This window comes from Hypomesus transpacificus, unplaced genomic scaffold, assembly GCF_021917145.1.
Source record: "Hypomesus transpacificus isolate Combined female unplaced genomic scaffold, fHypTra1 scaffold_139, whole genome shotgun sequence".
NCBI lineage: Eukaryota > Metazoa > Chordata > Actinopteri > Osmeriformes > Osmeridae > Hypomesus > Hypomesus transpacificus.
In genome coordinates, this window is record NW_025813713.1 from 519,793 (window position 1) to 546,192 (window position 26,400).

At 48.4% G+C, this 26,400-nt stretch overlaps 4 protein-coding genes and 1 long non-coding RNA gene across 6 annotated transcripts; 1 reads left to right on the forward strand and 4 right to left on the reverse strand.

The window, feature by feature from the left end:
• Positions 1-119: 119 nt before the first annotated feature.
• LOC124488517 (transmembrane protein 125) lies at positions 120-2,285 on the reverse strand. The gene has a single exon (XM_047051155.1). The coding sequence runs from the start codon at positions 2,129-2,131 to the stop codon at positions 1,442-1,444; it is 690 nt and encodes a 229-aa protein (XP_046907111.1). The 5' UTR covers positions 2,132-2,285; the 3' UTR covers positions 120-1,441.
• Positions 2,286-2,292: 7 nt separating this feature from the next.
• On the reverse strand, positions 2,293-7,158 carry LOC124488518. Its single transcript, XR_006958714.1, has 3 exons — positions 6,671-7,158; positions 4,963-5,058; positions 2,293-2,434 (listed from the first exon to the last, which is right to left on the reverse strand). It is a non-coding gene; the product is annotated as an uncharacterized LOC124488518 (long non-coding RNA).
• Positions 7,159-7,480: 322 nt separating this feature from the next.
• On the reverse strand, positions 7,481-19,273 carry LOC124488494 (cilia- and flagella-associated protein 57-like). The gene is made up of 21 exons (XM_047051119.1): positions 18,941-19,273; positions 18,542-18,804; positions 18,248-18,410; positions 17,970-18,122; positions 17,475-17,614; positions 17,157-17,322; positions 16,894-17,007; positions 16,577-16,789; positions 15,620-15,793; positions 15,180-15,341; positions 14,832-14,987; positions 13,981-14,074; positions 13,473-13,663; positions 12,416-12,589; positions 10,925-11,083; positions 9,388-9,531; positions 8,844-8,960; positions 8,594-8,728; positions 8,235-8,378; positions 7,993-8,128; positions 7,481-7,759 (listed from the first exon to the last, which is right to left on the reverse strand). Exons 1-21 carry the CDS (start codon positions 19,271-19,273, stop codon positions 7,566-7,568), a joined length of 3,525 nt encoding a protein of 1,174 aa, XP_046907075.1. The 3' UTR covers positions 7,481-7,565.
• Positions 19,274-20,264: 991 nt separating this feature from the next.
• ebna1bp2 (EBNA1 binding protein 2) lies at positions 20,265-23,002 on the forward strand. The gene is made up of 9 exons (XM_047051195.1): positions 20,265-20,467; positions 20,654-20,737; positions 20,890-21,062; positions 21,150-21,273; positions 21,421-21,510; positions 21,634-21,709; positions 21,819-21,927; positions 22,059-22,254; positions 22,381-23,002. Exons 1-9 carry the CDS (start codon positions 20,372-20,374, stop codon positions 22,426-22,428), a joined length of 996 nt encoding a protein of 331 aa, XP_046907151.1. The 5' UTR covers positions 20,265-20,371; the 3' UTR covers positions 22,429-23,002.
• fam183a (family with sequence similarity 183 member A) lies at positions 22,643-25,900 on the reverse strand. Of its 2 annotated transcripts, XM_047051196.1 has the most exons (5): positions 25,053-25,900; positions 23,975-24,123; positions 23,821-23,880; positions 23,628-23,731; positions 22,643-23,474 (listed from the first exon to the last, which is right to left on the reverse strand). In XM_047051196.1, exons 1-5 carry the CDS (start codon positions 25,058-25,060, stop codon positions 23,361-23,363), a joined length of 435 nt encoding a protein of 144 aa, XP_046907152.1. In that variant the 5' UTR covers positions 25,061-25,900; the 3' UTR covers positions 22,643-23,360. The 2 variants fall into 2 exon arrangements, 1 of the variants encoding a protein (XP_046907152.1); XR_006958716.1 differs by having other exon boundaries at positions 23,607-23,731; positions 23,975-25,900.
• Positions 25,901-26,400: the final 500 nt, after the last annotated feature.

The window sequence follows — 26,400 nt, forward strand, 5'->3', positions numbered from 1 at the left end:
CTCTCTCTCTCTCTCTGTCTCTCTCTCTGTCTCTCTCTCTCTCTCTCTGTATCTCTCTCTCTCTCTCTCTCTCTCTCTCTCTGTCTCTCTCTCTCTCTGTCTCTATCTCTCTCTCTCTGTCTCTCTCTCTGTCTCTATCTCTCATGGACACACATGCTTGCACCACCTGTCTCCATCCCATCATTGAGGGATTACACTTGTACTGGTGCAGTCGCTGAAGATGCCTTGTGTGTGTGTGTGTGTTTGGTACAGAGCAATGCCAGCTCCAGACTGCGTGTGTGTGTGTGGTCCATTGTTCCACGGCGGGACTGTCCGTCATCGAGCCACAATGGTTGACTGTGTGACCCGTTTGTCCAGCTTCTCATATGCCTAGCCCTGATAAGGTGTGACACACGCTTACACAAACACATACTATTAAGAACCATGGCAACAATGCCATATCCTTCTCTTGGGATTCTTGATTATATTCAGTGAACGCTGGTGGAGGGCAGGTCAGCTCTGCTGAATGTGAAGTCACATGGCAGTCATAAAAAACCACAACGCAGTGCGACCTGCACTGACAAAGAATGAAAACCCAACAACCTCTACAGTAGGAGAGTTCAGCCGTGCTGAGGAACAGGATGTGAAAGCATGACAAAGACGGGTGTCATTAGATCGACAGGTACTCATTTAGTTTGGTCAAGGGGGGTACAATTGTGAATGATTCAAGTCACATCATTTGATGGTTTAATCGCTCCATAGAGGACAGTCTACGTGGACATACATTCCATACTGCTGTGTGTCTGGTGATAGCAGGGCAACGGTCATCTGATGGTTCATGCCTGCTAGTGTCTGCACAGTGGATCTCCCTAGTTCAGTTTATCCAGTAGTGGCAGAAATCACAGTGCATCCATATACCGTGAGCCCCACGTTTGAACTGTAGAAATAGAACGAGTAGATCAGAGTCTCCTCTCCTCCTCTCGTTGGCTCATCAGCGTTTTCAGTGCCACAGACATCTTCCCAAGAGATTTAGTACCATGTGGCTTTATGATCAAGCAGCTAAACTCTCCAATTGACGTCCAAGGTGATACTTGGCATGGAGCGTGCGTGTTGGTTAACGCCTCATGAGGTGGCCAGATTGGAGGTGGTCTCTCTCCAGGGCCTCATATGAGGTTGGGCAGGCTGGAGGTGGTCTCTCTCCAGGGCCTCATGAGGTGGCCAGACTGGAGGTAGTCTCTCTCCAGGGCCTCATGAGGTGGCCAGACTGGAGGTGGTCTCTCTCCAGGGCCTCATATGAGGTGGCCAGGCTGGAGGTGGTCTCTCTCCAGGGCCTCATATAAGGTTGGCCAGGCTGGAGGTGGTCTCTCTCCAGGGCCTCATGAGGTTGGCCAGACTGGAGGTGGTCTCTCTCCAGGGCCTCATATGAGGTTGCCCAGACTGGAGGTGGTCTCTCTCCAGGGCCTCATATGAGGTTGGCCAGGCTGGAGGTGGTCTCTCTTCGGGCGCGGTGGTTCATGTGACCCGAGATGGTGAAGACCCCAACCATCCTGTCTCTCAGCCTCCGCCCAGGCCTCCGCCCAGGCCTGCTCCCCTCCAGCAGGAACACCACCAGCGCATACACCCCCGCCCCCGCCACTGCCGCCCCCCCGCCCACCAGCATCACCACCCCGGAGACGTACATGTCGTTGAGGGCCTGGCCCGGCTTGGGCATGTGATTGGCCAGGGCCAGCTTCAGAAGCACCGCCCCGCAGAGGACGAGGGCCAGTCCCGCGCCCAGCACCACCAGGAGGTCCGACAGACCGCCGCTCTTCAGCACGTCGATCCGCCGCCGGCTGCGGATGCAGTTCATGTCCTGCACGGCCGAGCTGAGCAGCTGCTTGAGCAGCACGGCCAGTGCCAGCAGACACAGGGCCGTGCCGGCGCCCAGACGCCACTCGCTGGACACGCTGGTGGTGGTGGAGAGGAGGCCCACGCCTCCCAGGCCGCAGCCCAGGATCAGTAGCACTGACACGGAGTAGCACAGCAGAGACTTGCCCGGTTCGCGGAACCACCACAGCTCCACCTGCTCGTCAAGGACGCTGCGCTGGATCCGGGCCGGGTCGGCCCCCTGCTGGGGCCCCTGCTGAGGGGGAAAGTCCTCAAGCTCCGGCATCCTCCCAGCTTACTGGGACACACAGACACACACACACAGTGTGGGAAACCAGAAAGATGCTCAGTGGCTTCAATGGATCCAGAAGAAACACCCTTCAGTAGATCCCCCTCTCTCCTCAGTAGATCACTTCTCTTCAGTAGATCCCCTCTCTCTTCAGTAGATCCCCTCTCTCCTCAGTAGATCCCCTCTCTCCTCAGTAGATCACTTCTCTTCAGTAGATCCCCTCTCTCCTCAGTAGATCACTTTCCTCCTCGGTGGATCCCAGATCTCCTTCTGTGTAGCAGAACCTAACAGAACCAATCCCTGCAGGAGGAGAGAGACAGGGCACACTGAGTCAGACAGCAACACACACAAAGATGAACACACACACACACAGACAGCAAAGCATCTGCATCTCTAAATGCACTGTGTGTGTTTGTTTGTGTATGTGTGGCAGCCTCCGGTCCATTCTCTCTGACGTGACGGTACGAAGATAGCGGCGCGGCGCCGCAAATCGTCCTCTCTCTTTCCACGGGGCTCAACTATTAATCCCTTTATCAATGGGCTGTCCCTGTAGTCACGGCGACCCTCAAGGTTACAGCCCACAGACAGCTTGTCTTTAAAAGCCTGTCAGCGGCTTTACTATCAACGTCAGCAGAGCGAGACGCCAGCGCACACACACTCAGGTCCTCAGGCCTCGGAGTACACAAACACACGCTCCGCACCGCCGCTGGAACACCGCAGCTTTCATCCTGCACAGGTATGAGGAGCGGAGCAGGCCAGACGGGGAACTGAAGGTGACTTCATTACACAGACGATGTGGTGAATATTGGCTGTTCAGGGCGGGTTTTAATTTGTACCTGTGAAGTGAGTGTGTGAGTATGACGGTTAGTGTGAAGGTGTGTGTGTAAGTGAGTGTGACTACAGTACGTGAGTGTGTGTGAAGGTGTGTGTGTGAAGGTGTGTGTGTGTTTTGAAGCTAACTAATTAAATCCCAGTAGGCTTGGACCTGGTGTCAGTGATGAGTAACAGAAATAGCACACAAACTGAAAGGACAATAACAGGCACACAGGTTCACTCTTTCAACACAAGAGTTACTGGTATTAACCTACGTTTTCTCCTGACTCATATCGCTCCAAACACATAAAGCACAAGACAATCACAGCCCCTCACGTGCTTGCCTTCAGTTTTTATCTCAACAATGCCCTTTCAATAACAGCAGCCAGGGAATCACCCTGCTCTCATAAATACTTCTCTCATCAGCTGGTGTTTTTGTTCTGCTGTGGGTTGTCCTCCAGTCTCTTGACCTCACAAAATGGCTTCTTCTAATGAGAAGATAGTCTGTTGGTTATAAACACACGTGTGTCTTCCTCTATGCAGATTCTCCTTTTTTCTGGGCTAACGACTCCAGAAGATGAGATGGATTTCTTTCTCTCTGGGTCTGGGGCTGAAGGTCAAAAGAAAGAAAAAAAATACCTCTAAACTCTTCTGCAATTACCTGCTGAGCTACGAGACTCAGTACTCCCTGTCGGTTATTAAGTCCTGCTGAATTCATTTGGCAAGCCATTACTGTCTCATTTAAGGTTGATACGCTTTTTAAAACAGGAACACGCTGTTGTGCACTAATCAGAATGCACAGCAAAAATCGCAGTCTTCAAAGAGAACCCCAGGAAAACTAAAATGATGGTTTGGTCTTCGTGGTGTCTGTCTCTTCAAACAAGAGACAAAGCAAAAGTTCAGGGTGGAGAAAATTGGATGAACCTGCCTTGACCTCGAAACTGCTTCTGGTTTTGACCCTTGACCCCAGTCAGACCACGCGTGACCCAGGGATAATAAAAACGTCCAAGCTGTGGATGGTCAGGCTCACTATGGGGCCCACGGGGCTACAGTACATTGCCCTTTTAATAATTCAGACAGACCAGAGAGGCCAGCCAAGAGCCAGCAGGGAGAGATGAGCACAGCCCAGAAGGATGGAGTTTCTGTGGGGTTATCAAACTCAAGTCACACCTCTGGATGGACCTCGTCAGCACATTCCCAGAGAACCTCCAACAGGCACGGACGAGACGGCTAAAAATAAGCTCTCGGATTCGGACTGGCGCAATCCACGGCCCGCTATGGGGCGCTGGGCTCCTGTTGTGAACGTGTTTATCCTCTGACCTATGGCAGGATGCTGGGCTGTGCGTTGCCCCGACGATGCTGGGCTGTGCGTTGCCCCGACGACGCTGTTCCCTCCCCTTCCTGTTCCCTGCAGGATCTCTCTCTCTCTCTGGGTCCCCGCGGGCGAGCAGAGGGGTCAGGGTTGGCACCATCTGCCTCTGTGGTGGGCATCCGTGCCAAGTGCCCCAGGGCCCATCAGGCTGGTGTGAGGAGGGGGACAGGAGGGGGAGAGGAGGGAGTCAGCTTCTCCACGCTGGTGTGGAAGACAGGATGGGAGAGTGTGCGAGCGAGATAGAGAGTCTGAATGGTTCTTTATTCACTAGGTGTCTGGGTCCTCGAGGGCTCTGCTCTGCTCTGTCATAGCACGCCGAGGGGACAATGGGCAGAGTCACCAGGACGTTTTCTCCGGGCGGGCAGGGAGGGAGGGAGGGAGGGGGGGGGGGGGGAGGGGCTGGGGGGTCGGGTTTGGGCAACTTTTGTTGCATATGTTATTATAGCTTCCAGCAGCTGTTTCACTGTACCCGACTTTTCCCCCTTTTCCCTCTCACGTTCCTTCCCGTTCTCTCTCTCTCTCTCTCTCTCTCTCTCTCTCTCTCTCTCAGATCTCTCACTCCCCATCTCTATCTTTGGCTCCCTTTAAGTATACACAGAAAGAAAGACAAGCAGGCAGGCAGGCAGGCAGGTAGTGAGCTTACCTGAGCAAGCAGTTGTTTTCATCTCTCGGCGTCAGGACCTGGAGGTGATGTCACCGGTCGTCTCAGACTGCCACCTCTCTCTACCTCGTCACCGGCCTGGCCCAAACCAAACAGCAGACAAAGAGCAGATAAACAGCCTCGACCAATGCGCTTTCCTCTTACAGAGCTGTGTCTCTGATGATCATGTCACACAGCGCCTCATTGGCCTGCTGGTGTGGAAGGCATTGTCCTCACTGGTCAGACAGAGCCCACCTTCATCCAGCACAGCTGCAATATTACAACACTAATCAAATCAGCAATTAACATGCACATCCCCTCTGCTCCGCTCTGCTGACGAGAGAAAACTCACTCACCTTTTCCCTTTTTCCCTCCCCCTCTCCCTCATATTGGTTGTGAGGCAGCGTCTCCCTCATATTGGTTGTGAGGCAGCGTCTCCCTAATATTGGTTGTGAGGCAGCGTCTCCCTCATATTGGTTGTGAGGCAGTGTCTCCCTCATATTGGTTGTGAGGCAGTGTCTCCCTCATATTGGTTGTGAGGCAGCCTTCAGCATATTCAAATCCCCCAGCCTTGTGAAACAGGAGCCTGGGCCACAACCTGATCTCATCAGGGCAGCCTTCCAGAGGCCTGCTGCACCCCACAACCACCGCAACCACACCTCCACCTCCGCACCACACTGCACCCCACAACCACACCTCCGCACCACACTGCACCCCACAACCACACCTCCGCACCACAGTCCAATATGCAGAGCCTGTGATAGTGTGGGACTATGCTGAAGCTCCAGCTCAGCTATCTGTTTCACACTCCTGAATCATGTTCTTTATGAGACATCGACAGGGACAACTGGTATCATGTAACTTTTACTGTTTGGGAGTTGAAGGCCTAAATCTCCTGGTCAAAGGTTAGGGTGTGACAGCTTTCGTCTTCCTGGTTTCAAATCAAAACAAACAAAACAGTATAGTCTTGTGGAAAACCCATCCCACCCTGTCGGTCAATAAAAGTTAATATTAATTCCACAGTTAAATCCAGTTATGATAAAGGTTTCAAGGACAACTCAAATCCAATGTGAATGTAGATGCTAGTTTAATGTCTATTAACTGCCACCACAATGAGAAAGTGCTTAATACATTTTTTGGAGTGTATCTCCGATAATGGTCTAACATTTTAACTAAGCACTGAACAACAAATGGCCATCAATGATGGATGTTGACATCTTTATGGAAGGCGTTTTCAATTTTCCACCATAAAAATGTGATAAACTATATAATTTTGAGCTATTCAACATTCGCTGTCTACAGAATTATAGTGGAAGACATACCTCCAGACAACGGACAATTTGTATTCAATGTGTCACAACAGGATGGTTCAAACAATCAACCCTGCTCCTGAGATATGGTTCACTGTCAGACACGCTACCCAAATTGCTTCCCTACTTTTAAGAGATACAAACCATAACTTATTCTTTACATTTGACGAACATTGCAGGGAGGACATTGGTGTTTGTATTAAAGACATTGATTCATATACATGTCTAGACTGTCGTCTGTGCGCACTTTTTGGGTAATTTATTCCGTATAAATATTTGATGAAAGTTAAGGAGAAACTTCCAGTTACGTATGTCTACAGTATCGACAAAAACGCATGAATAGAATTAATGCGAACAAGAAAAATATTTTTGACAGAAACATGCTGGTGTTTTTGACTTACCTGTGAGCGCATATATGCTGGCCGTCGCTTTCTCAACCGTCCGCTCCAGTGTGTGTGCTGGTCGTCTTATCCGGTATCACCGCCGGAGAGTAATTTCCTTAACATATGCTATCCGATACATGGGAGTAGCAGCATAGCTTAACAGCCGGTCTCGGTTCAATAGTCAATATCCAGGAGCTAGCCCCTCAATTTCTCTCTTGTAATCGGAGTCCGTAAGAACTATCTCACTGCCTCAAAAAAACGGTGCGCAGTCTACCGGACTTTAAACGTTGCAGGTGTGGTCACGAATAAGCGACGACGTTTGGATGGCGAGAAAACCTGCACAGCTCGACTATGTATCGAGTCTCATGGGACTACACATTATGTTAGTGGGATAAAGGTTATTAATAAATAAGCTTATTTATTAAAACGTACTGTATGTGTATGTATGGATACGTATATTGATACGGTAAGGGTTAGGGTTAGGGTTAGGTAAGGTATCTCTATAGTTGACAGAAAAACTGCCAACACATATTTTACCTGTAAATGAAAAGTCTATAGGCTGACATGTTTTGTCTATAGCGCATTCATCATTGCGAGGCTGACATGTTTTGTCTATAGCGCATTCATCATTGCGAGGCTGACATGTTTTGTCTATAGCGCATTCATCATTGCGAGGCTGACATGTTTTGTAATCGATTTGATCCTGGCTGGCCGCAACAACTTAAATTCCCCTCTCGACTATATCCAGTATTCTTATTAAAAAAAAACACGATACAAAACGTGAACTGCTATTATTATAAACATTTTTACGTGACAAGTCAGGTTATGCAAATGAATTAAATCTTTGCTGCTGAGGTGTGTTAAATACTGTGTGTTTTTTTATCGTCAGTATATTGTAGCGCAGGGTCCTGGTTTATATGCTGGTGTCCAGGGAGGGGAGTTTAGCATCGGAGGGTGGTCTGAACGGCTGCGTCCTCATCAACACCTGGATCTCCCTCCTCAGTCTGACGATCTCCAGACGCTGGAACTGAACGATGCGCTCTCCTTCCTCCTCTGGCTGCAGTCGGGTCACCATGGTGATGGGGTTGACCCTGGGCGACAGGAGGGCTGGGGACACCCAATGACACAGTTACCTGAAATCTGACCCGCCACACAACGCCTATGACCCAGTCTCCTACAGTGACACCCAGTGGCAAGAAATGTGAATGTGAACAAACAAACAAAAAAGGAGCCCAAACTGCCTCGCTCTGTGCTCGAGTAGAGAGGTCATGGCTGGAAACCAGGAACGAAACCAGGGAGTGAACCAGGAAGTAAACCAGGAAGTAAGCGAGAGGGGTCACCTTTGAGGCTGGAGGTGGCCTGGTCCTTGCTCTTCCTGTTGTGGCCCAGCAGACTCTCGTAGTTGTGGACCTGAGAGCGCAGCCTGCACAGCTCCATCCTCAAGCTGTTGATGTCACTGATCAACATCACGTTCTCCTGCGCAGCCAATCAATCAGTCAGTCAATGAACCCACCCAGCCTGGCTCCCTGCCTATTTGTTTCATCCACTGATGCAACTGCCTTGTTTTTAGTGATTCGGTCACCTGCATGATCTTGACGTTGTCGGCACCGTGGACCCTGGCGTCGTCGGCCATCTTCCTCTTCAGAGCGGCCACGTTCCGCTCCAGGTGCTCCCGGTGGCGCGCGTGCTCTCTCTCCACCTCTCCGTCCACCCCGACCATGTCCACCTGGAGGGGGGGGAGAATGAGCCTCACTGCCCCGGCAGGCGACCCCCCCCCCCCCCCCTCCCTCCCTCCCTCCCTCCCACACACACACACTTATCCAGGATCATCTGTGAGGCATTTGAAGCTGTCGGCAGTTGGACAGGCACCGCGCTGGCTCACAGAACTCCTAGCGGCGGTTTGAGATTTGTTTTCCCTAACCCGCACCGAGGGCAACTCACCTGGTCAAACTGGTGGACGTAGAACTCATACAGGCCTCTGATGCTTTTCTTCAGGGCCTTGGGATCCTGGATGTGGCCCACGCATTTGTGGAGGTCGGTCTTGAACCTGCGCACGAAGGCCTCCCTGTCTCTCACCTGGGGAGGGAAGGGGGGAGACAAAGATTCAGGACGGTTTTAGATGTGTTTTGTTTGCGGTCCTGGAGTTGGGTTACGTTTTGGTGTGAGTGAACACACTGCGGCCTCAACACACCTTCTGCATCTCCTTGTGCACCTCCTTGTCGGTGGCGGTCAGCTTGAGCTTGAGCTCGGTGATGTCCAGTTCCTGCTTGTTGTTCTTCTTGTGGAAGGAGCTGAGTTCTTCTTCCATCTGCAGAAGGAAACAACTCCAGAATATTGATCCCCAACCCTCTCTCCGCCGCACAGACCGATCCGTCTGTAATCTAGGACCTGATCCTCCTCAATCTATAGCAAGCACTCATTTCCATTTAAATGAACAGGACCCTCAGTTGGCACTTACAGTTACAAAGCAGCATTTGCTGACAAGGGGATGAACATAAACTTTTTCTATTTGAGAGTTCAGGAAAGTAAAACTGATACAGTGACTTCTTTTAGTGACAATGGATTTTCCTTTCGTTGCTGCTGAGTAATAGGGACTTTTGGCTGAAGATCTATAAAACACATCTATTTTCTCCCTGGAAAGTGTTTGAGCCTGAGACGGCGATGCCTGTAGAGGCGTCTTACTGCCTTTTGACGTTCGTAAGAGTTCACCGTGTGGTCAAAGGTCGGATTGTCACCTCTAGGATCTGATCCTTCATCTCTCTGATGTCGTTCTCTCTGGGTTCAATCTGACCCTTCAGCTCTTTGATCTTGTAGTCCAGAACAAACTTGAATTTCTCCAGTTCCTGATTCTTCTTTTTCAGCTCGTAGATGCTTTTTTCCTGCACAAGAAGAAAGGCCTCGGTTTTCAATGTGTTTGGTATGTATTTGTTTCTAAATCTCCTCTATCTTATGTTCAGGTAGTGACTCGTGGAATAAGACTTGGTTATGCAGTGTAGTTATGTTACAGGGTACCATATGTTGTTTTATAATCCATGTAATTAACAATTTCCAACCTGAGGTCTGCTTTCAGTACTTCTCTAAAGTTCAATAAAGTTTAATGGTTCTTTCATGCAACCAAAGCTTTATATTATATGATATTCACTGAAACTGTATAGAAATGTCATTTAATGTCGGACAATAAAGATATGGAGAGCCAAATCTAATGTTGAACTTAACTTCAGGCGATGCCTCCACTGTTCAGATGAATTATCATTAGAGACCGCGAAAACTAATCTGACAACAAACCATCTTGGCGGCAGATGTTGTGCCCCCCCCTCCCCCTCCCCAGCAAATCTGTATTCATGAAGTAGACGATTCTCATTTTAACTGGTGCCCTCCTCTTCATGTAGAACACTTAGTTGAATCAACTTTTTTTGTTCATCTAATAAGCTTTTGGAAAAGCCCTCCTTAGTTCTGGAGCTTATCTTTTCCCGGATTGTATGTGTGACATTTACACATTAAAGAATGCTATAAATTAGGGTCGCGCCACAGAAAGATTGCGCATGGAATGCAAATTCATGTAAAACTGATGATAAAGTCTGAACTTCCTGTGAGGTGAAACTGTCTCATCCATCATCCAAAGCTGCTTTGTTGATGAGAGCGTTTCCACATCATGGATCGTAACAGATTTGACACTTGAAACTCAAAACAACACAGCAGCAATCCTCTGATAACAAGACAGAGATATAAATATGCAGAAGGAGGGTCCGCCATGATGGTAAGCTTATCTAAGAGAGGGAGGGAGAGAGACAGAGGGAGAGAGAGGATGAGAGAGAGAGGATGAGAGACAGAGGGAGAGAGAGAGAGACAGAGGGAGAGAGAGGATGAGAGACAGAGGGAGAGAGAGAGGGGCTGAGAGACAGAGGATGAGAGTGAGAGGGAGAGACAGAGGGAGAGAGAGAGGGGCTGAGAGACAGAGGATGAGAGTGAGAGGGAGAGACAGAGGGAGGGAGAGAGAGGATGAGAGACAGAGGGAGAGAGAGAAAGAGAGACAGAGAGAGAGGGGCTGAGAGACAGAGGATGAGAGTGAGAGGGAGAGAGAGAAAGAGGGAGAGGATGAGGGAAAGGTAGGAAGAGAGAGGATGAGGGAATATGGATGAGTGAGGGGGAGATGGAGTAGGTGTCTGAGGCAAATACCACAAGCTGGTACTGTGACTATTCATTACAGCGCCCCCTCTCTCAGCGCCCAGCCCTGGGAACAGCAGGCACACACACACACATCCACACACACACCTTGTCCTGGATGGTCTCGTCTCTCTCCCGGATCTCCTTCTTCAGGGCCAGGACGTCCTTCTCCAGAACCTTGATGATGCCCTGTAGCTTCTCCAGCTCCAACCTCATCTTCTCTATGTTCACGTTCCTCTCATCAATGTCCTTCTGCAGACTGCTGAACTACAGAGAGGAGAGGTGGAGGGAGGAGAGGAGGACGAAGAGGAGGAGGGAGGAGAGGAGGAGAGGAGGAGAGGCAGAGATGAGAAGAGGAGGGAGGAGAGGAGGAGTAGGGAGGAGAGGAGGAGGAGGAGAGGAGGAGGGAGGAGATGAGAAGAGGAGGGGAGGAGGAGAGGAGGAGGGAGGAGAGGAGGAGGGAGGAGGAGATGAGAAGAGGAGGGAGGAGAGGAGGGAGGAGAGGAAAAAAGGAACAGAGGGAAAGAATGAAGAACAAAGGGAAAGAGAAAGAAACAGAGTGAGAGGGAGATATAGAGGAACAGAGAGAGAACGGAGAGAGAGGGAGAGAGAGAGAGGGAGACGGAGGGAGGGAGAAAGAGAGAGAAGGAAGGAGAGAGGGACAGAGGGAGGGAGGGAGGGAGAAAGAGAGAGAAGGAGAGAGAGAGGGAGGGACAGAGGGAGGGAGGGAGAAAGAGAGAGAAGGAGAGAGGGACAGAGGGAGGGAGGGAGGGAGAAAGAGAGAGAAGGAGAGAGAGAGAGAGGGACGGAGGGAGGGAGGGAGGAGAGGAGGGTCAGGGTGTGTGAGTGTGGAGATGACAGCAGCCGGAAGAGAGGCAGCGAGAGACCAAAATGTCATCAGTCAACGCCATAACTCATTTTGTCACTTACAACATAATGCCTTTAGTATACTGCATGGCTTCCCATGATAGGACCACATTCAATATCCGATGGGGTAGTAACACCGGCCCTAACACATGTAGTGAATGTAAAAATCGGCTCCTAGAACAGAAATCCAATAAAGGCACAACACAGGGAGCCAGCATAGCACAAAGGATCCAGATCCGTGAGTTTCCACAGGAATCTGAATGAATATCATCCCTCTAAATTACAGCGATCCATGGCCTATTGAGCGGGGATGCACTGTGTATCCAGGCTGAAAGGGTGGCCAGATGGACGGGCTTGCTCCGTATGCCGAGTCTGATGGGCTGTAATCATGATCTACCGTAGCACCGTGGAAGTGCTGACTGTGTGTGTGAGGGTGTGTGTGTGTGAGGGTGTGTGTGAGTGGGTGTGTGTGGGATGGTTGGAGGGCGTTGATGAGAAGTTTGGCTCCTTGAGATGGGGTGTGTTTGATGAAGGATAAAACGAGACGTAGGAGGACTGGAAAGAGGCAGGGGACGGGGGGAAGGTGGCTGGGTGGATAAATCATCCCAAAAATCTCCAAAATGTATCCCCCATTTCCAAGTTTCAGGTGGAATAACGGGTAAACTCTCCAGCGAGTCTTTCCCTGAAGCTTCCCGACAGGAAATGATGTCGGGAAGTGTCATATCCCTGTACCTTCTTCTTCAAGATGCCATTCTCTCCCTTCATGCGGAGGTTTCCGTCCCTCTCGTCCTTCAACCAGCGCTCGTAGCGGACGCGCATGTCCTGGATCTCCCTGTCCCCATCCTCCTCGATCTGCTTCCTGGACTCCTCAAACTCACACACCTGCGTACGACACTCCTCCTGAGACTGAAGAGGGAGAGAAAGGGGAGGTGAGAGAGACCAAGAGAGAGAAACAGGTAAAAGACAGAGGCAAGGCATTCCTACGCTTCCTTCCTCAGCCAGCCTATAAACCTAGACGACGGGAGCTCTTCCACGACCATAAAAGGTCAGAGAGACATCCAAGGGCTTTTTTATGTACAATCGATAATCCTGTTGTTATGTTGTTTATGCCCCTTCCACGACGTGTCCCCCCCCGTTCTTCTGGGGTGTCCCTGGGCTGAGCTGGCACCACTCTGCATGTGCGGCCTTCCCCTCCCATCCACTGTTAATGACATCACATTCACAGGGATTTAATAAGGTGATTATGCAGGCCCCCCCGGTCGCCCGTCGCCCCCGCTTACACGCTCTTCATGCCGCCGTTAGCGTGATGGGGGTTGACGTTGCTTTTCCTGAGCGATTCAGCGGACGTCCTCCACAGAGAACCTGCAGCTCCCGGATTCATTTGTCTCTTCTCTTCCAATCAGTGTCACAGCAGGGGAGGGAGGGAGGGAGAGGTGGAGGGAGAGGTGGAGGTGGAGGGAGAGAGGGAGGGAGAGGTGGAGGGAGGGAGAGGTGGAGGGAGAGGGGGTAAGAGAAGAGAGAGGCGAGGAAGGTGCCACTAAATGCCAGACTAGAATATACGTTGGAGAAAGAGGGGTGCGTGGGAAGGAGGTAGAGGGTTTACGGAGTGGTGGTCTGGATCCCTGGGCTAGTCCAAACACGACAGCCCGCTCGCCAACCCTGCCCAGCTACACGGCCCTCCCCAGCCCTGCCTCGACCCACCACACCCTGTGGACCAGGGCCCTCCCTCCCTGCCTCGACCCACCACACCCTGTGGACCAGGGCCCTTACCCCCCAGCCGGCCTCCTACCTGTTCCAGCAGCAGTGCCTTCTCCTGCATCTTGCCCTCGTAGTGGAAGGTCAGGTCCTCCAGGGCCTGCAGTTTGCACTTCTCTGTGTTCTGCAGCTGCTCCTGGAAGTCCACCTGCATGCTCTGAGCCTCCACCTGCAGCTCCTGGTACTTCTGATACTCCTGCATCAGCTTCTGACTGTTGGCTGCCTCTGGGGGAGCCCAGGAAAACAGACACACGTAGAAAACAAGAAGCCAGAAACACCGTGGATTGGTCTTAAATGTGACTCCTGTGGGCTGTTTGATAGGGATGGAGAGAAGATGGAAGAGAGATAGAGAGGGGGAGAGGGAGAGAGAGGGGGAGAGAGAGAGAGAGAGAGAGAGAGAGAGAGAGGGAGAGAGAGGGAGAAAGAGCGAGCGAGAGAGAGAGGGAGAGAGAGGGAGAGAGAGGGAGAGAGAGAGGGAGAGAGAGAGAGAGAGAGAGAGAGAGAGAGAGAGAGAGAGAGAGAGAGAGAGAGGGAGATTTTACCTAAGTCCTGCAGCTCCTTGGAATGTTTGTCCAGCATCTCTGATGTGTACTGCTGGTGAGCAACTTCCATATTATTGTTCTCTGTTCTCAGAACCTGCTCCAGCAGAGAGAGAGGGGGAGAGAGTGGGGGGGGAGGAGAGAGAGGGGATGAGATGAGAGGGGAGAGGGAAAGAGAGTCGGGGGAGAGAGAGAGGGGGGAAAGGAGAAAGGGGGGAATAAAAGAGAGGGGGGTGAAGTGCGAGTGGAAGAGAGTACAAGATTTACATTCAAGTGGTCACCTTCCATGTCAGACACTTTCAGATCTGATTTCCATGTATTGATCTGGAGGTAACTCTTATCAGGTCTAACTTGGAAAGGAAAGTACACTCAGAGAATACGATGAGGGGAGAGCGCCCCTGTGAAAGGGAATCTACTTTGTGGCAGTGAGATGTGCTGAACACAATAAATGTGGGTGTAGGCGTGTCCCGTCTTCACACACATACCGTGAAAACACTTTGTACCTGAGCCATTTCAAATCACCTCCACCCACAACGACATTGGCCCACTGGCTGCTGTAGCTCTGCACTGCCAACCTAACCAGACTCCATGACAAGTTTGTGTGTCCACGAATGTTATTTCCACATTAAATGGAGTCATTTAGCAGACGCTCTTATCCAGAGCGACTTACAGTAAGTACAGGGACATTCCCCCCGAGGCAAGTAGGGTGAAGTGCCTTGCCCAAGGACACACTGTCATTTGGCACGGGCAAGAATCGAACCAGCAACCTTCTGATTGGTAGCCCGATTCCCTAACCGCTCAGCCACCTGACAATGCCTTATAGTGGAAGGTTGTTGTGTCGAGTGAAGCCCGACCTGAATCTGAGTCTTCATGGACTCTGTCTGGTGGATGAACGAATCATTCAGCTCCTTCAGCTTCTCGTTGTTGTTCATATCTTTCAGACGGAGCTGGTACTCGTTCTCCATCTTCAGCTCCTCCACTCGAGTCTTCAGCTCCAGCATGTTCTGGTTCTGGGGTAGAGGAGAGAGAGAAGAAATAAGGGAACGAGAGGAGAGAGCGATGTAGGCGGAGAAGAAGGCGGGGATAGCTGTGTGTGACTGCTAGCTTGTGTGTGACTGCTAGCTTGTGTGTGACTGCTAGCTTGTTTGTGCTGCGTCATGCAGGTCACGAGAGGCGTGAGAGAGAACCACAGAGAGGGTTACCTTTTCCTCCAGATCACACTTGGTGATGAGGATCTCTTCGGCGTACGAGACCTCCTTGTCTCTCTTGAGGCCTCGGCCCTCCTTGTCGATGATCTTCCAGATGACCAGGCATCTGTCCTCAGACACCGTGAGCAGGTACTGGTCATCGAACGTGATCGCCATCTGGAGGCGAGGCGCAGGCATCACAACTCCGTCGTCGTCATAACAACGATAATAATCAGAATCATTTAGCGGTATGTGTGGGGGATTTGAAACTGTGACCTCTCCCTCAAACGCCCCACTGAGCCACACCTACCCCCTCATCAGCTGTCACCCATAGAGTTCAACAAGCTTAAACCCTGGCCTGTACATGGTTCTACAAGCCTGTAACGCCAGCATGAAAGCACATGGGTTTTGCGTTGTGTGGTTGTGTTCAGCCATTCCCTCGCTCAGAACCAGACCTTGGCGACAGGGGCTGCGTGGGCCTGGTACTCGATCCAGTCCTTGTGGGCCGAGAGGGGGTACTTGATGGCTCTGACGGTGCCCAGGGAGGTGCCCACAAACAGGGTGCGTCCTGAACGCGAGAGAGCGATGGTGGTGTACACAACCTCGTCAGTAGAGACCTCCCGGAGGATCTGCAGGGGAAGGAGAAGGAGAGAGAGAGAGAGAGAGAGAGAGAGAGAGAGAGCGGAGGAGGAAGGAAGGAAGGAAGGAAGAGAAAGAGCAAATAAGGTAAGATGATGTTACATCAGGTCCTGGATTTTAATTGTTTCCATGTTAACAAGAGCTGTACGTCTGATGTTTGATTTTCAGAGCATGAGGACTCTCATTCTGCCGGTATAACTTTGTTTGCATTTCGCTTTGAATGATGATGAACAGACATATGGCAAAACCATTGTGGTGTTAGGGATTAGCTGGAAGCTCTCACAATTGAGATGTTTATGTTTGTTTGGGGCCTGAATCCCAGCAGCCAAAAATAGCTCCTATTTAAGTCCAACCGACGAACTGAATCGAGACTTTCCTCGGCTGTCAAAACTGACATGTCATTCCGTGAACGGAACTGACGGCTGAATGTGAATTTAATGGACTGCTCAGTCTTGAGTGATTATGATGGATATGGAAATGCTCTTTCTCACTTTGAAAATTCCCCACAGCGAGAAAGACTGACACCATAAAAAATATATGATTTAAGCTTGATAAATTGGAAATCATCAATAATCTCTCAGAAATATCAGCAGGTCCTCGAGGGATGATCCTTAATTGAAAAGACAGAAGAGAATAGCTCATGAAACGTGAGTTGATATCCCACAAAATTATTAACGTTTAAACTCCCTATTGAGAGACCGACATTTATCAGGACTGTCGCTGCTCATCGTTGACAGGGCCGCTAAGCATCATGGGAGATTTATCGGTCTTACCTGACAATCCTGGATCTCTTTCAGGGTACAATCGCCCCCCACGGCGAACACGGACTTGGCGTCGGGGGACAAGGTCACGCTGGTGTAGCTGCAGGACTTGAGGACGCACTCAGCCTCTCTCACGCCGGTCAGCGTGTTCCACTCGTACACCGCCCCTTCCATTCCACACGACACCAGCCGGCTGTCGTCCACACTCCAGGCAACGCACCGCACCTGCATCCCAGAGAAAACAGAGCAGAGAAAATCTGTGAGTGTTCTAGAAGGTTCACCAATGTCGATGATGGTGATTCAAACAAAACAGAACCTAATGTTTTAACCTTCCCGCTGTGGCCCTTGAGATTCAGGATGTTCTCAGTTGTGGTGGTGGAGTAGATATGGATGATGTTGCAGTTGGCCGCAGCGAACAGGTGTCCCCCATGACTGAAAACACACTGAGCAGAGGACGGAAAACCGAGAAATCAGCAACACCCCTCGCGGACACCCAGTCTCTCCTGTGTTCATATATAGAAATGTTTCATAAAAATATGATTAAAAGTCTCAGTGTTGCTCGCAGCCTGCTGGACTAGTGTGCGAGTCTGACCTCTCGACAGCCCCTGACGTTGAACTCTTTAAAGGTGCGGATGTCGTCGATGAGCAAGTTCATCAGACGCAGTTTGTCTGAGAAGCCCACCAGGAGGAACAGGCCGGAGGGGTGTAGCGCAATGCTGTACGCCTCCTCCTGGAACTCCTTATACAGCTCCAAGGTGCTGGAGGGAAGACAAAGACAGACGCACCCATCTAAATCAGACACTTGTCAAACAAAGATCCATCCGTGACATTTTCTTTCGATGGCGGCGTCACATTTCAGAAGAGAAGATTTACAGTCCGATTAAGTAACGACTGTGAAATTAGTTCTTACTTTGTCTCGAAGTTCCAGATGCGTACTGATTGGTCGAGGGAGCAGGTGGCAATGATGGGCTTACGGATGCAAATGGACAGGCCAGTGATGGACCCCGTGTGGAAGGAGTTGGACAGATACTCAAAGTGGGTATGCTCCACCTCCACAAGCACACACACAGGGCAAAGTCAGTATGTGGTGCATTAACAACACCACTACCTACACTTGATTCACTTTGACTATGAATAATATGGATCTTAAAAACGATTTACGTCCAGAGATGGCTGTTCACAGGGGCCTAACTAAATACTTTGTAATATGATGTACTAAGTACTTTCTTTCTTTCTTTCCAATCCCTTAATGGCTGGATCCCTCAATCAGGGGAAGCGCTCAGATTTTGGCCGATGTCTATTTTAGACCACAGCAAATCCCTCATCTGTGTCCCTCATCTTGGAAATAAGCCTGATTGTGATTGTGCTTGTCCTATGTAAACAGCAGTGTGTGCGTTGCAGTGACCTTGTTGGTCTCAGTGGAGGACAGGGTGATGCTGTAGAGCTGTCCCTGGTCGGTGCTGGTCACCACCACCTCCTCCGAGGGGCTGATCACCAGAGACACGATCTGCTGCTGCTGGGCCTGGCTGGGCTCCTGGCTGCACGCGTCTGGAGGGATCTGGGTCACACACACACACACACAGATACATACACACTATGTTTAGAGGTGTTGGAACCAGCTGGTGCACATGATCAGATAGGGTTTCTCCTTCTGGTTTCAGACACTGATGGACAGCAGATCACCCTTATCTGTCTGGTCTTCTTGTAGTTGTCCTTGTCGTCGGTTTTCTCAAACATCCACACGGCGCCGGGCCCGGCGGAGCAGGCGAAGCCTTTGGAGTACGCCGTGATCGCCGTAACTCGCGGCAACTGAGGAGGGGCCTTGTCATCGCATGCGCCCGCGGCACTGCCAACAAATAAAGAAACATCATGACACACTTAGAAATGTGAATGTTGAAAGGTTTGACCTGCTAGTGAACCTGACGCTCTGCTTACGAAAAGCGAGGATTTATTTTTTTCCCCTCTTTCTCTGCTCACCTTTTGTGCTCACGGAAGGTTGAGGTCTTGGAGATCACACTCATCTCGCCGCGCAAGTCCCCGGACTCGAACACCATGAGACGGCCGGTGTCCGTGCCGGCGATGACCCGCTCGTCAGACATCCACGCGTGGGACAGGAAGTTGCAGGACTCCAGCTTTTGGGAGGTGGACGGTTTCAGAGCTCCTTCTGCGTAGCGGAAGAGTCGGAAGACGCCACTTCCTGTCACGCAGATCTGAGTGTTGTCAAAAGGGTTGAAAGTAACCTGGGAAAACAGAGACACAACAGGATGTGACATACACACCTTTAGAAGACTGCTGTTTTGGACACGTTGGCCTAACAATGTTCAGTTGAATCATTTCTCCAAAAGGCTTGTCAGTGATTTCTCATGTCCTCCACACCTGGTTGATAGGGTTCCCAGCACTAGTGGTCTTTACCACAGCCAGGACCTTCTGCTTCTCCCACATCCAGTAAAACAGCGTCCAGTCTGGGGACCCAGACTGTCCAATCAGATACTTTGAATCGCTGGAGAACGCTATGGAAACGAACTCGCGCACAGGGGTGTCTCCCCCTGTCAGCACCTTCCTTTTGCGGTTCTGCTCGTGCTGCAAGTCGTACACTGTGATGGTGGCGCGGTCGGCGCACTCAGACACCGCGAGGTAACGGCGGTTGGCGCTGATCGTCAGGGCGTGCATGCCCTGACTCCTCTCGAGGCCTAAGAGGCAAAGAATCATGCTGAATAAATAAACGGATCTCTGAGTTCTCACGAGATGCCTAGAATTTTGCTAAGGTTGTCTAAATAATAGAGTTTATGTCTATCAAATCAATTTACTGTTAAGATAAATGGCAAAGTCCAAAAAAGATTGATAGATTGTGGATATATCCTACCTGGGATAAACCTCTGACATTTCTGATCAATATTGTAGCGTACACAGTTGTTTCCAGATGGAAAGATGACCGTGTGATCATCCAAGTAGCACAGGTTATTGAATACTCCTGGCCGGAGTCCAAACATATGGTGACACTGGGCAACCACAGACATTTTACATTCTTAGCACGCCAACGCTGGGGAATAAAAAGTGCCAGTGAACCATTATAAGAAGAAGAAACCACGAAAGCTTTAAATCTTAAAGATGTGGCAAACTCAAGCTATGAGAATTGATGTCCAGTAGCCTAGGCTATATTAGAAACTACACAACAATTTAGAAAACACATTCTGCTTGACTTTAATCTGCATTTTGCCCTAAACCTTGCCAGTTCTACTGGTATCAGGAATTTGTAGCCTACTGGAAACCAGTGGTTGCTTACCTTGATTTAAAATTTAAAAAAATAAAACTGACTACAAAACTAACCTAGCTAATTCATTGCATCTTCTATGTTTCTATGTTTTTTCTTAAAGACACTTTCCCCCCTCTGATTATTCTAAATAAGCAGGATAAAAGAACGCTAGACATTCTATCGCTATGGAAAAGCATTTATTTTGTGTCGAGTCTCTAAGGACACGTGGAATACCTGAAAGAGTGCAAAGAAAATAGTTTTATAATATTGTGGATGATAAATAAAGTTTATGTAATATTTATCTCAATTGCTGCAAATTGTTTGTGTGTTTGAGTGTGAAATCTGCAAAACCTGGGGGCCAAATATGTTTGGCATAAGAACCTAAAAATCCTGCAGTTGTTGTAGCGGACATTATGTTGGGCGGAACGTTTACAATGATCACTTCCTCCACACGTGAAACTCTCCATGTGTGAGAGATCAGTCGCATAGCGTACAACTAGCCGGACCAAATACTTTGCCTCATCCATCCCATAACCTAAAGTTATTTGTCTCTAATGGTTATTATTGATAATACAATGGATGTTTCTGACGAGGACGTGCAGTTGGGTGAAGAATCTGATGATGAAAACAGCGAAATGTCAGATGGAGAGGTAAGCGGTAATAGCTTAGCTATGCTAACAAATCAACTAGATCCTACTGTGCTGCATTTGAACCAACACAAACTTCTAGGTTACCACATGTTATACATAAATAACTTAGCAATATAAGACAGCACGTCAGTTTCAGAAGTATAACTAGCTCAGAGAGTCATCCTTTTTTGTATTATGTTCTATTAGCTTCAAGAAGCTTTCGCGAAAGGCCTGCTTAAACCTGGAATGAACATCACGGTTGACAGACCAAAGAAATTTGTCAGCAATCATGTAAGTTCTCCTTTGATGTTCCATGCTTGGTAGCTGTATCGCATACATTTTGTGTCAAATCAAGGATAACAGATTTGAGAGCAAACAGCAATTCGATTTGCTTTCCCTCGCCCCCTCAATGTTTGTAAACACTTTATTGTATGGTTGCTCAGGAGGGTTTGAAAATGTGCCTCGCCGACTTCAGTAAGAACCTTCCCTGGGTGGAGAGGTTAGACCTGGTCAACCTGCCCGCAGATGACATCATTGCCAAGGCTGAGGGCAAGTTGGCCAATGAGAGCAGTGGAGAGATTAATCCAGACGATGACTTTCAAAGGGAGATGTTTTTGTGAGTGTTGATACAGAACATACCGTGATCCGTTTAGATGTGTGTTGGTGTCTGTTAACGTGTAACTAATATTTATCTCTCATCCAGCTATCGCCAAGCTCAAGCATCTGTTCTTGAAGCACTACCACGTCTAAAGAAACTCAAAATATTTACCAAAAGACCAGAAGACTACTTTGCAGAGATGGCCAAGACGGATCAACAAATGCAGAAGGTAATACACCCTTTCCCATAATATGAGAAAAGAGGGCTGAAAACGCACTGATAAAAATATAGGAGATATCTTAGTTCTAAACTCAGGCTGATGCATCTTTAGAGTGAATCATCGTTTTATGAAATACGCGTTTTGTTTTCTCTGCAGATCAGGAAGAAGCTTATCAGTAAACAGGCCATTTTGGAGAAATCAGAGAAGGCGAAGAAGCTGAGAGAACAGAGGAAGTACGGCAAGAAGGTTGGTCCATTCTCGATTTGCTTTCCCGACAAGATTCCTGTCCTGCTCTGCTCCTTGTCATAGCTCTACCTTTTTACCTCCTTACTCTTCCTCTTCCATCACATTAACCCTTTGTCGTTCCAGGTGCAAGTGGAGGTCATTCAGAAGAGACAGAAGGATAAGAAGGCGATGATGACGGCTGTGAAGAAATATCAGAAGGGTGGGTTTGAACATTTCAACAACCTTTGAGCCCAGGAGGCTTCAGTGTGACAGAACGTGTTGCTCCTGGAATCTTCATTCACTCTTCTTCTTCCCTTTCGGCCTCGTAGGAATGTCAGACAAACTAGACTTCCTAGAAGGGGATCAGAAGACGCCTAAAGGGGCAGCGAACGCCAAAGGATCCACACAGACGCCTAAAAACGCAGTCAACAAGAAAGGGTAAGAGCCGACACGTGCTAGGAGTCCAGATGTGTTCATGTGCATTTTGTGTCACGTTATGATAAGCCGTCTACACACACACCATTTAGATCAGAATGGGCCAATAACTCGAATTGACATCTTCTCAACAGCCCTAACTCCAAGAACCCTAACTCCAAGAGGAAGCACAAGGACCAGAAGTTTGGCTTCGGAGGGAAGAAGAGTGGGGCCAAATGGAACACCAAAGAGAGCCACAACGACGTGTCAGGGTTCCGTGCCAAGTTGGCTCACGGGAGAGGAGGGAAGGGAGGAAGGGGAGGAGCTAAAGGAGGCAAACAGAAACCTAACGTAAGTCTCCAGAACTCTCCTGTTTTAGTTACCTCACGAGTGGTTTGAAATGTGCTCTGCAAAACAAGAACAGAGAAGAAACACTTTTTGTTGTTGTTGACGTGTTGCTTCTTCTGTGATCCTCAGAAACGACCCGGCAAAAACGTGCGCAAGAAGATGAAGGGAAAGTCTTAATCGTCCGATTTTAGAAGGTTCTAGAGTGCAGTCTGGTGGACCGCTTGGTCTGTGTCCTTAGACTGGGTTTGGATATGCCACAGGGCTTCATACTGACACTGACCCGGCTTCATGGAGGCATACTTCAGGTTTCACACAAGCATACATCTCTCATGGAGCATTTGTGACTATGAACTAAGGGTTTGTCTTTTGACTGTTGGGGGGGGGGGGGGGGGGGGGGGGGGGGGGGTTCACCAGAGAGACTGCCGTGCAGGCTGTGCTATGTGGACATTTTGTTATATTATATTTGTTTTGAGTGTCAGTGCAAATTCAGAGAGGAAACCTCCATTCCACCACAAGTTCAATATTACTCCGGACATTTTTTCTCGTGCTGTTTTATAAACAAACATGGAATCGGACAAGCAAGAGATAATTATGTTTTTGTTTGCTTTTATTGTTCGTTTTTGGAAAGGCATGGATTCCATACTGTTGCATATTACTGTAGTGACTAGTTTCCAGTAAACATTCTTCTTGTTTAAGGCTTCAATAGTGGATTAGAGATTTTTATGAATTAAACATTTTGCATTCAGCTCTCTCCTTAACCCGATTCCCGACCTTATGTGGTGCGACATTTTGTAATATTGAACTTCTGTCATTTTTGCCCTTTCCCTTTATCAAAATGATTAATATTCAATGAGAAAGTGTTGTATGGATCTGGATAAATCTATATTTTTTCACACATGGCAACATGAAAATACTATACACCTGGTGCCAGTGATTTTCACCTGCATCTCCTTTGATAAAGTGTTCCCTAATCAAGCCTCAATGTTTTCTGAACATTGATTTTTCCTTTAATCATCAAACATGCTTCATAGCCATATATTCTCTGATATTTCTCCGTTTATGTTGACTAATGAAGTTAGCACAAGTGTGTGATAGCTATCCGATGACATCTAGCTCAAATTCTGGGTCTGCTCCTTCAGACGCCATGCCGCATCCATGTACTTGGTGATTTCCGTGTTCTGACGTGAAAAGTTCAGCCTTCGATCACTGCGGTCTGTAGCAATCTGATCGTGGACAAGATCGTTTTGAGGTGAGTGCAGATGTCAGTCAAATACTTGGAATACTGTAGCACATCAATTAAAGTAGAGTATCGTTAGGGAATTTTATATTCGGTATATTTTACGAATTTATATGACCTTTCACTAAACACTTAATACCAGAGGCTTGGATATCCATCCGATTTCTTGGCTCTCAGTCTGGGGCTGAGGGTATTTCTTGGTTGGTTCCAAGCATGCATCGTGAATGGCCTTCAGAAAAGCAGCTGGTGTAGAAAAAAAAAACATTATTTAGGCAGAGGCGGCATGCATTCAGGAAAAACACCGTCAACACGGCACATTGCTGATTACTCACGGTCTTCTTCTACCTCCTCGTGCGTGTTCTTGGACATGGGCTTGTCAGTCAAAACGTGGACTGAAACAAGATGTCATGCACAGCTTGAGAACTGACGGTGACGGTAATGCAAGGCTACGGTGATTGATGTTTACGCTTCCTTTAAGATGCTTACGTTTCTTGAATGGGTTGATGCTAAATCGTGTGTACAGCTTCTGGCACCTCTGCTCTTTCTTGATGGTTTCGATATGAATTGAGTTTTGATGGACGATATCCACTGTAGTCTTCTCATGTTTACCCGCCATCCTTGTTTTGTTGTCTAGACTTTGTAAAAGTAGATCAAAAACCAAACCCAGAACAAAACGTCCCGTTTTAGCTCTGCGAATTTGTAGCTGGATGACCCCAGGCGTAAGGCTACGAAGTAGCGAAAGTTGCTAGCTAGCTATCAATCGGAAACTTTATTTCAGTCTTGAGGTCGCCTAGCAACCGTAAACATAACGATTGAATTGATTGTACGGCGTGAGCCACACGAGGGCGCACTACATCAACTTTTTTTCCATGTAATTGTTCTCTGGGCAAAATGCATGGTCACCTACCCGGTTTGCTGGACAGCTAACTTTCCATACTTTTTTGCTCCAACTTTAATCAAGCACACCGGATTTGAATAATAACTTTCTTAACCTGTTAAATCAGGTTATTTATAACTGGTGTTAGAGCAAATAACCTACAGGAAGGTAGGCCTAGCTGTCCAGGTTGAATAAGATTGAACAATTCTAGTCTAAGCACCTGAATGGGATAAGCAAGCCTGTCGTTTGATTTTTGGAGCAGTGATATAGCCAACCGCCAGACAGTTTGTTAAGTCTATTTATTTTAACGCTGATTTTTACAAATATGTTATTACAATCAAGCAAATAGCAGCAAGGCTTACTGTATAGACATGTTCACGATTCTTCACATACTCAATTATGTATTTTGATTAAAACTTTATTTGGCACCTTTTAGGGTTTACAGACAGTTGTTTAAAAAGACATAAGTGCGCACAGGGGAGGATACTTGGAGCCTCCGCGCCTTATTCTGTCCATCTGTGCAAGTGTTTCTGTTTCTGAATGTTGATGTAGTCTACAGGGCTAATGGCTATATTCATATTTAATCACGGCTGAAGGAAAACTTCGCGAAACAACAGTCACTGGTGACCTAGCAGTGTGGGGGCAACAGAGTTGGATCGTAATCGTGCAGAACTGTGCTTCACTTACCCTGCCATCTGCAAAGACACACGCACACACACACACAGTACATTTCCTTTTCACAAAAGCATTCTTGTAGATGGCACTTTTCCTTGAGTGAAGCTATTCCTTCGGGAACTCGGGTATGTTTTCCGAGCAGCTTGAATAATCTCGGGCTGTGGAGTCGGCACTTGCCTCTTCACATAAGGCCTTTTATTTTATTTCATCTCCCCTCCAGCCTCCATTTATTCTTTCCCATCTGGCCTTCTCTGAGGTAATCACTCTGCGAGGCAGTCAGCATCAGAGTCAGCACCGTCTGCCTCGCTTGTCTTCCTGCCAGCGGTCCCTTCGCGCCGTGAGACAGGTTAATAAAGTCTGCCAACCGCTCCTCTTCCTTCCTCTTCCATAACCTGATTTAAGAGTTACTGTCTCTGCCGAATAAAAACAGGAGTAATGAAAGCAAGAAGGAGAAAAAAACACTTAATAATAGGAAGAGAGGAAATAGCTGGAGGTTTCTCTTGTCAGATAAGTTTGAGTGTGGGAAGGGAAGTGTTTGCGTATACAGGGTGTGTGTGTGTGTGATACAATGGGGTCTGAGGGCGTCTTGTCAGTCTGTTCCCTCCGGCCCATGTCACCACGTCCCTCTATGTTGACCCCAAGTTGGACACTTCCTGCTTTGCAGTCTGGGCCGTGGAACCGCATAAAGGGCAAACTGTCGGTGGAATGTTATGAATAATAATAGCCCTGATGGAATAGCCCAACTGGATCAATACAACCTATTTTCCTGCGATTCAATCTGTTGAATATTGCAGACAAGCGCTGTGGAAGAACGTTTCTTGTTGTCTGCTCGATTTCAGTTTCCTCCGGATTCCAGTTCAGTATTCAGTCTGCGTGTGAGCAACCTCGTTGTCATGGACGGGCTAACGCCTTAGCAACGACCTCTGGCCTCTACTAATGAGGCCACAGTTTAATTACAAAGTGTCCTCCAAGCCAGCTAATTAAACATATGTCATGTATAATTCAGACATTTTCTGCAAGATTAATCCAACCTTGTACAACGTACTCATCCACACTCTTAACATCTAACCCACTTACTTATTAACACTAATGATGCACATTGATAGGCCTATTTATGCAACAGAAGCAACAACCAAGGTTTGTTGCCTGATTCAGAGGAAGCGGTGTAATTAACATCAAGCACTGATCCAAACATCTAAATTGATTTATTTGAACAGAAACTCTATTTGCAGAGAAAACTAAATGCTTCTTATAGGAGAACGTATTTTCCTTAAAACCTCGCAGAGAGGTTAAATATTTAATTTCACACATGACACTGATGTTGAAAGCTCATTTTAATCATGTACTTTTGATATTTTAC

Coding starts and splice junctions, on each gene's coding strand:
- ebna1bp2 (XM_047051195.1), top strand. CDS start 20,372: ATGGTTATTATTGATAATACAATGGATGTTTCTGACGAGGACGTGCAG. Junction 21,063..21,149: donor TTTCAAAGGGAGATGTTTTT/GTGAGTGTTGAT, acceptor TCTCTCATCCAG/CTATCGCCAAGCTCAAGCAT. Junction 21,710..21,818: donor TGTGAAGAAATATCAGAAGG/GTGGGTTTGAAC, acceptor TCGGCCTCGTAG/GAATGTCAGACAAACTAGAC.
- LOC124488517 (XM_047051155.1), bottom strand. CDS start 2,131: ATGCCGGAGCTTGAGGACTTTCCCCCTCAGCAGGGGCCCCAGCAGGGG.
- LOC124488494 (XM_047051119.1), bottom strand. CDS start 19,273: ATGATTCTTTGCCTCTTAGGCCTCGAGAGGAGTCAGGGCATGCACGCC. Junction 9,532..10,924: donor ACGAGACCATCCAGGACAAG/GTGTGTGTGTGG, acceptor CTTCTTGTGCAG/GAAAAAAGCATCTACGAGCT. Junction 8,129..8,234: donor ACAACGTCAAGATCATGCAG/GTGACCGAATCA, acceptor TTGGCTGCGCAG/GAGAACGTGATGTTGATCAG.
- fam183a (XM_047051196.1), bottom strand. Junction 23,881..23,974: donor CATCAACCCATTCAAGAAAC/GTAAGCATCTTA, acceptor ATCTTGTTTCAG/TCCACGTTTTGACTGACAAG. Junction 23,475..23,627: donor GATGGATATCCAAGCCTCTG/GTATTAAGTGTT, acceptor GTCCACGATCAG/ATTGCTACAGACCGCAGTGA.